Raw genomic sequence first — 10591 nt, forward strand, 5'->3', positions numbered from 1 at the left:
CGTCCCGGAGTCGATGGAGGGTGCCCCTCCAACGGGTGCCGGAATGAGTGCCTCCTCGTGGAGGTGTAGTACGCTGAGTCGGTCGGCGACGAAGTCCATGCTTTCTAGGAGGAAGGCCTGGGATGGCTCAAAGATGGGTGGAACCCACATCCCAATAGGTGGGAGCGCGGGAAACTCCAGTGAGCCGAAGCGAATCGTATCGCCTGAGCCCGCCATGGCGAAGGTGGTAGAAAAGTGGGTCATCTGATGACTAAAAAGTGTTGAACGTACAGCGTCTTTCCTACGGACGGCGCCAACTGTCGGTGTAGAAAGTGACCAACAAGTAAATATTTGTAGTTTTACCGTACGTTATGATCGGAGGTGGCCTTGCACACACAGGGTTTATACTAGTTCAAGCAACGTGTCCTACGTTCAGTTTAAGTCGGTCGGTGACTTTATTTCTGAGCCTAGGTGCTCGAAGTTTGCAGTGGGGTTACAAATGAGAAGGAGAAAGATGGGGGTACAAGAGGTCTGATCGGACTCCGATCAGAAGGGCCGAGAGCGATAGGAGCTCCGCTATGAGCTAAGTGTTCAAGCGTGTGCTTGAGGTTCGAACCTGGCAGTTCTGTGATTGTGAATTAGTGAACTTGATCGATCTAATGAATCTGAAATTACTTGAATGTTCGGAGAGAGCGCATCCCCTTTTATAGATGAAGGAGATGGCCTAACAAGTGAGGGGGAGAGAGTACGTATGCTTCAGAGCCTTGCTGCCCACGCCGGCGGGTACAGGATGATGGTAGACGCCTACAATATTGTCGAATGTCAGATGCACGTGGGAGGTGGTGTTGTCTTCTTCGAGCATGGCAGACGTCGGTGCCTGCCACACTGTTGATACCTGAGGTAGGCAAGGGGTTTTTACCATGTTCGTTCGGTACGGTAAAAGTAGGCGCCTACAACACTGTCGATGCCCAGAGGCATGTGGGGGACCTTACTATATGGGAGTTAATGACGCCCACAATACTATAGAGGAAAATATCGGCGCCTACAATACTCTTTGTGTCAGGGAGGTTGTAGAATACTGTTTCTACAGGTGTACAGGGTACGGTCCCTGGTATCGTGTTTTGACTTGTGCGCTCTGTCTTGCTTTCTCCGTTCGTTTCCCGGTCCTTTCTGAGCTGGCGTCCCTGGTCGGTTGGTCCCAGTCGGTTCTGATCGTGCCAGTCGAAGACGAGCAGTGAGCTGGGTTTTTGCGTACCCCGGTTGAAAACGTGGAGTCGGAGTCGGAAGTAGTGTTTTGGCCAGGCCTTCTGGTCGGAGAGGCCGTCCAGAAGCGGGCTGGAGACCGAAGTGAGCCCTCCGATCGGCGAGGTGGGCCGGAGTCGAAAAACGGGCGTTGCTCCTCCTTGGACAGACCTTCCAGTCGGTGATTGGATCGCCCTTCTGGCCTGCTGTTTAGATACTTGGATCGGTCCATGAGTTGTGCGCTGTCTGCTTGGGCCGAGCCTTTGTTTGAGAAGCCGGTCCGCGAGGGACCCCGGGTTTATGAACCCGACACAAATGTTGCACGCATTTTCTATAAATCGAGTCAAACTTGCGGCACGTAAACCAATGATGATAATATTTAGGGACTGAGGGAGTAGTCAAAACATAATGTAAATAGTGTTTCTAGAGATTTAGCCGTTCTATCAACACTCGTATTACCAAATAAGTTTATTGATTATAGAAGTATACTTCATGATTAACCTCATGATATTTATTACTCATCAGCGATAACTTGTGTTTTACTCTCTCTGTGAATAAATCAATTGCTGGATTTATCTTAAGTAAAAAAACCTTTTATGTTCGGTTGAAGTTATAGAAAAAAATAGATCTATTTGTGACTCTAAATAAACACATGACGCAAAATATATTTTATGGTGTATCTGATGATACTGATTTGATGTCATAAAATTTAGCGTTATTTTGTATAAATTTGGTGAAACTAAAGAAGATTGACTTAATACAACGCTAGAAATTGATTTGATTAGTAACAAAGGGAGTATATACTTAAGATTAATTCACTCCTTGGGAAGCACGTTTTATCCTTTTCCTTTAAGAAGACAGTGACGGACAGGATGCACAGGGTCATACGCGTCCCCGTACCGAAAACGGATAGTAATTTTTTTTCTTCCTTTCCTTCTTTGATCAAAAGACGGGCAGTAATTTCCACAAGCCCAATCATTTCTCAACCAACGGCTGACACGTGACACGGGAGCGACGTACGTATCTCAACGCAGCGGAGACCCGACCTTTTTACGGCGACGGCCGAGGGGCAAATCCGTCAGCTCGGCTCGGCCCCGCGCGCGCGGGCGGCCACATCGCATCGCATCGCCTCTTCCGGTTGACGAGCAGTCGAGCAGGGCAGATCACCCAGAGCGAGCGAGCTGCGAGCAGAACGGAGCGGCGGGGGCGCGCTATTTATCGTTACCGAGGGCCGCCTCTTACCGAGTGCCCGTGCCGTCGCTCCCCAGCCCCCCCACGCCGCCGTTCCCTCCTCCTCCTCTCCGCCGCCTGCGGCCTGCCTCCAAACACCCGCGGACCCGCCTCGATCGCCTCGTGCTAGTGCTAGGGAGGGAGGGTGGGGCGGACCACTGCCTGCGGTGCCTCCTGAAATCGCCGCCGACAGCTTCTGCGGCCTCCTGGTGGATCCCGGCCCTCTGAGCTCAAATTAGGTAAGTTCATGCCGTGTCCATGACTGAGGACTGAGGAGCTTCTTTTTCTTGTGCGATTTTTTTCTAGCTGAAGATGAGCAAGGCCAAGTGATGTTTGCTTAAAAAGACTCTGCCTCCATGGTGTTCGTTGCTAAAATTTAAATCTTTCTTCTTCTTCTGTTTTTGTATGAACAGAGCTGGTGGCCAAAAATTGATATGTTTTTCTCCTCTCTTTTTTGTTCTTGTGGAGCAGGATCTGAACAGAAGCTGCCGGGCCAGCTGATGTACGGCTCGCCGGTGCCCAAGGACCTGAACCTCCCGGTGCAGCCGCCGATGACGTCGTCCGGGCTGCTACGCTACAGATCGGCGCCCAGCACGGTGCTCGGCGACCTCTGCGAGGACCTGCTCCCTCCGGCACCCGGCGCCGGGCCCCCGCGCGACGCCGACAACGTCTTCTCCAGGTTCCTGGCCGACCACCACCACATCCGAGACGACAAGCCGTCGCCGCCACCGCCACCGCCGACTGCCCACTTCCCGAGTGCGGCCGACATGGCCTCCCAGCAGCACCAGCATCAGCAAATGATGTTCCACTCCCAGTCCCAGTCCCAGTCCCAGCAGCAGCAGATGGTGGACGCTAATAAGTCCGGGGGGCTCTACCGCACCGTCAGCTCGGGCATGGAAGCCGCCGGCGCCGGCGTCGGCGCCGCCAGCAACCTGATTCGGCAGAGCAGCTCCCCCGCCGGTTTCCTGGATCATTTCAGCATGGACAACGGTTGGTTGGTCTCTCGCTCGCTCTCCTTAATCCGGCCTCCATTTGGAACTTCCTCGGTTGCCATTCCCTGCTTGCTTCCAGCAGCTTCTTCCATCGCGGCTGGGCAGCAATTATTGCAGTTCTTGCTTGGGGAATTTCGCTTCCCCCGAAACATTTCTATTTCCGGAAGTAACTGACACGGAGGGCCACCACCTCCGCCTGTTGCTGTCTTGCTCGATTCTTCTTCATCCAGGGTACGGGGCGATGCTGAGGGCGAGCATGGGCATGGGTTTCCGGGACGGCAGCGGCGGCGCCGGTGGCGGCACGACGGATTCCCTCGCGGGCGGCGGCGGCGGTAGCGGCAGGCTCAAGGGGCAGCTGAGCTTCTCGTCGCGACAGGGGTCGCTGATGTCCCAGATCTCGGAGATGGACAGCGAGGATGTCGGAGGGAGCAGCCCCGAGGCCGCTGGCGGCGGCAGGGGCGCCTACATCCCGGGGTACCCGATGAGCTCCGCCGGGTGGGACGAGTCGTCGTCTGCGCTCGTGTCGGACAGCCTGTCCGGGATGAAACGCCCGCCGGACTCGTCGGAGCCCGGCGGCCAGCAGCAGCAGCAGAACGGCGGGCTGGCGCACCAGTTCAGCCTGCCCAAGACGTCGTCGGAGATGGCGGCCATCGAGAAGTTCCTCCAGTTCCAGGACGCCGTGCCCTGCAAGATCCGCGCCAAGCGCGGGTGCGCCACGCACCCGCGCAGCATCGCCGAGCGGGTGAGCGAGCTTGCACCGAATCCCAAACCCAAACACGTACTAGTATTTTCTTAAGAAATCTTCTAGCCTGCGGTTGAGCGATTCGCTGATGCCTCCATCTTTTGACCGACCGGCCATTCAGGTGAGGAGGACAAAGATCAGCGAGCGAATCAGGAAGCTGCAGGAGCTCGTGCCCAACATGGACAAGGTACTGCTACTGCTACTGCCCTGCCCTGTCCCGCTATGCTCTGCACCCACCAATTTCTGCAGTAGGCGATAGAACAGTGTTCTTCTCTTCTGTTAGCAAATTCTGCTTGCCGCCATGCGAGTTGAGTTGCGAGGACCACTCCGGGCTGAACTGACCTACTTGCTTCCCGTTCCCTGCAGCAAACCAACACCTCCGACATGCTGGATTTGGCCGTCGACTACATCAAGGATCTCCAGAAGCAGGTCAAGGTACGAGCGAGCCAAGGAACTCCGGTTTCCTCCTCCAAAACTCAAATCCAAATGATGCGATCGATGAACACTACGGCGGCCGGCAGACCTGTCGCCGTCGGCAGCCTTTTGGTCTCGTTGCAAGGTCAGCCAGTGACGTCCAAATCACGGAGGCTCATCGATCTGATCTTGCCCGGTGGCTGACGGCGAGGGTCACCTACAATTACAACGATCTGTCGTTGACTTTTCACCTAGCTCGAGTAGTATCTTATCCGGAACACACGCTGGCTGCAAACACAGCATGGATCCAGCTTACTGCCACCTGTATGTTAATCCGTGATCTGTTTGATGCATTGCAGGCGTTGAACGAGAGCCGCGCCAGCTGCACCTGCCCGGCGAGCAAGCACCAGCAGTTCTCCGGCTGAAGCACCGGCCGGCAGTCCCATCTCCGGCTTGGTACTACACTACTCTACACAGCGCAGCAAAGACCTGCTGGAGACCTGAGAGAGGAACAGGAACAGGAACAGGATAGAGGGGTCGTGTAACCGTAGCTTCTTCTCTCCGTTCGCTGCGCTTGCGTGGTCTCTGGTCGAGTAGAGGAGCTCGACTGCTGAAGAGTGTGTGTGTGTGTGTGTGTGTGTGACTGAGCAAGCGAGCTTGTACAGTGCCGGAGGCTGGACTGGAGCAGTGGCATCATCAAGTATTCAGGCAACTGGACTGGAGGGGGTGGTGAGACATGGGAAGAGGAAGAAACAATTGTATAGTACCGCTTTGTTTTTTGCTTCGCTGTAACACTTTTGCTACATATTTGTACCATCATGCATGTCCATGCCCATTGTTACATTTACATAGGAAAACTTTACCACTGCTGTGTTTGTGTGATTTTACCAGCAGCAGTGCCCACAGAGTCCAGCATCTTCAACAGATTACTTATGCTACATCCTAAAGTCTATATAGGTTGTCTCGTATTATTAGTAGCGTGACTTTTTCTTTTTCTCTCGCAGTAGATTACCAATACCTTCAAGCGTTTCACACCAAAATCAAAGGGATTAGAGCCCTTGATTTTGACGTGAAACGAGCAGGCCCTAAAGTGGATAGGGTTGATATAAAACGAATAGGCCCTAAGGCCTTGTTTGGATGGCACATGTATCCCCCTTAATCCATATTTGTAGAAGTGTATTGGAGTAGAAGTGTAGAACTTAAACTAACTTCTACTCCAATCTGCCTAAACACATGTGGATAGATGTGCATTCAAACAAGGCCTAAAGTGGATATGGGAGAGGGGATGGATCACCTATATTTGAGGGAGAGGCGGTGGATTTGAAGAAGTTACTTAAAATTTTTAGGTATTAAGAATAATTTTTTAGGGATCGAGAATAGTATGAATAATCTGTTTGAAAAACCACATTTCCTTATATTGCATATTTTTAGTATTAGGAATGAGATAAGTAATTTGTTGAAGATGCTTTAAGGCCCTTATCCTACTTTCGAAGGTTGGTGAAAAAAATACCCACTCTAGCAGGGCACCTAACAGGTCATAGAAAATAGAACATTCTCAAATTCTCTCCTCAAACCCTTATTATCGGTGCTTTAGAGCATACCCATACTTTTCTGTTTCAACCATTTCTATTCATGCACCCGTTCGGAACTGCGCGTGCCCTAAGCAGTCGCACCACCGGCAGTGCACACACGACTCATGTGAGGGAGGATCGCAAAACCTTAGTGGCAATCGTGGAGGAGTAGGAGGAGTAGGGAGGGTGGCCATGAAGGTGGTGTTGGGAATGCAAGATGGGAGAGAAAAAATAAAGAAAAAAAGAAATAATATGACTGACAAATATGTCTTATGAAAATAGGGACTCTAATTCTAGAGTTAAGCTCAAGTCTAAAATAACATGATATGCAAAAGTTAGGAAAAAATCTCTTGAATTAAAAGTAAAACCTAATTTGACGGAACCATTTTAACACACCGTCATCCTCACCAACCACCTCACCGCGAATTATAAGTAGTGCGTTGCATTGGCTTTGCTCCCTGGTTCACGGCCACGCTAGCTGAATGTGATGGACCATACTTGTACCTTGTACGCATACATACATGACGCGCGCAGGCTTGGTGTATATATATATATATATATATATATATATGTGTGTGTGTGTGTATATATATACACATACATATATATATATATATATATATATATATATGTATATGTATATATATATATATGTATGTTTTTATTTAGCTACTGTAGTACTTTTGTTTTTATTTAGTCATTAGTGTTCAATCATGTACTAATTAGGCTTAAAACGTTCATCTCGCAATTTTCAACCAAACTGTGCAATTAGTTTTTTTTCGTCTATATTTCTTGTTTTATGCACGTATCGTAAGATTCGATGTGATGACTACTGTAGCATTTTTTTGAAAACTTTTTGGGAACTAAACAAGCACAGAGACAGCCTTCTCGGCGCTGCTAGCTTCAATAGGAGATCAAAGTCAACCCTATCGAGGTCGATCGACCAGCTCAGCAGCATCCCGTACCAGTTTTTCCCGTACGCTGAAACGAGAAACGGGGACAACAGCGAGGTCGAGGTTTGCGTTTGTAGACGAGCGATGGACTGGGCCGGGCCGTCGTCGTCGTGTCGACGCATGCAGCGAGATGGTGTGCATGGCACTGGAGTATGCCAGACCAGACGAGGACGAGGACAGCCGTCTGGGTGCTCGGTCGACGGAGCAAAAGCCAAGGCAAAGGCGCGGCGCGCGCAGGTGGTGGTGGTACCGTGCATGTCAGGGACGACGCACCAGCCACGGCCCACACGGACCGGGCACGCACCACAGCCCAGCAGCAGCAGCATGGGGATCCGCATCCGCCGGGTCCCCATCGATCCGGCGATGGGACGCGAGAGGCTATCTATCGTGCCATCGGATCGGGCACAGGCACGCAACATGCATCATGCATGCATGGCCCGCCGCGCGCCGGCACTACGAAGCGCGCCATCAGCCACAGTGCGCTGCAAACTTTGCTTTGCTACGGCGCACCGCCCAGATGGCCTGATCCAACCAACGTCGTGCAGGGCGGTGCGCGCACTCGCTCGCTGCAGGTGTAGAGGCTAGTTTTGCTCCGGACTACAGATGTGCACAGAGGGTTGCATTGGTAGCAGAAGCTGTACGTGTCCACCGTGCGGGGATCCCGATATTCCAATTTTTTTAGAAAAATTCTAATATGCACTAATTTAACTAGTCCATCAACACGTGCTTCCACACGGGCTAATTTTGAGATACTTAATCAATAGAAATTCTTATTTAATACGTATTAAGCACTTGCTTCAATTAACTTGATTTAAATCCAGAGTTGCACGTATGTATAGAATTCGCTTTGGCATGATTGAGAGAGATCGTCGTGGCACAGCTGATGATGTCACATTAGTTTGATTCTATCATTGGGTGTTTTATTTTCCTTCATTTGTGTTGTGTCCCAGTATGGCCGACTTTGAGCGTTATATGGGTGTTGCCATTTCTTAACGTCGCTACTAAGAACAAGGTTTTGAATCTAATCTCTAGCAACGACGCCAGAAATACTTGTTGGTATTTACTTATGACTTGAAAGAATATATGAGTGAAAAGGATATGCAAGCGCACAGATAATATACCATTGTAGCACTTCATCCGGGAGTATTTTAGGTATTGTTATTTATATTTTTACCATAGGAAAGACCTGGCATGCACATGTATTAATAACTCATACTATTGATGAAGAAGTAAACCATAACTAATATTCTTACTCATAACAGGGGTAAGTCAAGTGGTAAATGTATATATGAATGGTGCATAATAACTAATTATTGATTACTCAGAGTACTCCTTTCTATGACATTAGCATGGTTAAGTAGAATATTAGAGGAATAATTCCTAAGTTATTCTTAGTTACAAGTCAAATCATATATTCAATAGTGCAATTACACTTAATAATCATGGCTAAGGTCATCTTTATATCTACATATAAGGGATATTACTAAGGAAGATTAAGAACAGAGCTTGTTCTTCCTTCGTAACCGGACCCTACTTGCACCTATATTCGAGGAGCATACTACAAAAGGACTCAACGGGAGTGTCACATCCGCGATTTACCATATGACCCAGAATATAGGAGTATCCACAGGTAAACAATGTATAAGCACCACGCTTACACAATGTCGACCACTCACCCCATGTACACCAGAGCGAGCGCTATACGAACTTATGCATAAATATAATGATAAACTAGCTATACTAAGTATATAATCAAAGTAGACGATGAACATTATGACTAAGAACATGAATATTGTGAATACCAATATTATCATAGCAACTGTAGCAAACATATAAAAGTAATGGAGATATAAAAGAGAGGGGGTACAAAGATTATACCAAACCACGCCCTTGACACGATCAGAAATCCAAGCGAAGCTTGCTTGCCTCCCTCTAGACCTAACCTAACTAGATATGTCCTAGAATATTGTGGAGATCTGAGAATGATTATGGTTTTTGTCTTCTCAAATGACTTATGCCTCAGGGGGGCAGGGGATGGTATATATAGGCCGGAGCGTCAATCCTGAGCCCTCGGATAAAACCGACTTGAATAAACGGCGTAGATGCAATCTAGGAGATGGTGGAGAACCGACATAGCAACGGGGGGCTGACAGTTGGGCCCCAGCGGCCGGTCGGCCTATAGGTGGGGCCACGCTTCGGTGTGGAGTCCTCTTGAGTCTTCTAGAACCTTCTGGTGTCCATTTCGCTGTGGAATATCACGATTAAATCTGACATCTAGGTCCACCTTGACGGTTTTCTAGATAAACCCTGCAGAAAATACAGATTTACCAAAACTCATAGAATTTGTTAGTTTAAACCCCTAGACCTTTATTGGTGATTATATTTATGCCCTTATACATGTCATATTGACGGTTTATAATTGTTGTTAACTACCGTCAACAAACTCCCCCAAGCTTAACCTTTGCTAGTCCCTTAGCAAAGCTAAACTCAATAAATGGACCAGGAGTTGCGTCGATGCTTTCACTCCTCAAAAGTACACATGCGTTCAAACAAGAATTCTCCTCTAGATTAGAATGGACCGATCTGACTTTCAAACTTACCTATATTACCTTCAACCATGGGGCTTCTTAGCTTTCACTTGGGTCTTGAGCAAATGAAAGACAGAACGATCAAGTCAAGCACTATGTCTCAAGTTCTTTGCTCAACCATTATTTCAGAGTTTTTTATAAGTTTTTCAAAATAAAACTTAGAGCTTCCATTGTATGGCACTATCAAGTCTCTCAATATATGTGGTATTTGTGGATCCTCACCAAGGCAATAGTGATGTTATGCCCTTTCTCTTCCCATAACTAAGGCTTATGTGAAGCTCATAGGAGTAGAGAATGCATAAAAGAGCATACTTGCAATACATATATTGTAAAGTTAAACCTCGGATCCAAAGAGAGTTGAGTCATAGAATCAAATCAAGATGTGCATGTGTGTGAATGTATGGTGGATATATATGGTGGCTAACCTATTTCTCTCATGCTCCTTGAAAACATATCTCTCTTTTGAAATTGGAAACAACTTTGCAAGAAAACATGGGCTATCTTATTCATCTCTCTTTTTCTTTTTCCTTTTTTCAGGCGGGCATCTGAGTACCCATTGTTTTAAATATCTTGGACACTTGTCTATTTTTTTATCTCTCTTCTTTTTTATGAATAACTTTTACATAGCCCCATGCTTCTTTTCCATAACAAAACTTTTGAGAGATAGCAACAAGAACTTGGAGCATTTATTTAGTGGAAATCCTATCATGAATGTTTTTGGTGTTTTCTCTAGTGTAGGAGTGAAATATTTTTGGGTGAATCTAGATGGTAGGCATGTTTTTGCGCCTACCCCCAGTGTAGGAGTAGTGCATATGTGGGTGATGTGTACGTGATCTTAATTTTAAGAGCATGACAAACCTCTCATAAGGGTCAACAAAGC

General features: G+C 48.1%; 1 protein-coding gene across 2 annotated transcripts; it reads left to right on the forward strand.

Moving 5' to 3' along the window:
- Positions 1–2363: 2363 nt before the first annotated feature.
- Positions 2364–5590, forward strand: LOC136476867 (transcription factor bHLH130-like). Of its 2 annotated transcripts, none has more exons than XM_066474838.1 (6): positions 2364–2812; positions 2923–3441; positions 3674–4185; positions 4307–4372; positions 4552–4620; positions 4959–5590. In XM_066474838.1, the coding sequence occupies exons 2-6, from the start codon at positions 2952–2954 to the stop codon at positions 5022–5024; spliced, it is 1203 nt and encodes a 400-aa protein (XP_066330935.1). In that variant the 5' UTR covers positions 2364–2812; positions 2923–2951; the 3' UTR covers positions 5025–5590. The 2 variants fall into 2 exon arrangements, with proteins under 2 accessions (XP_066330935.1, XP_066330936.1); XM_066474839.1 differs by having other exon boundaries at positions 2365–2690.
- Positions 5591–10591: the final 5001 nt, after the last annotated feature.

Source organism: Miscanthus floridulus, chromosome 8, assembly GCF_019320115.1.
Source record: "Miscanthus floridulus cultivar M001 chromosome 8, ASM1932011v1, whole genome shotgun sequence".
NCBI classification, from domain to species: Eukaryota; Viridiplantae; Streptophyta; class Magnoliopsida; order Poales; family Poaceae; genus Miscanthus; species Miscanthus floridulus.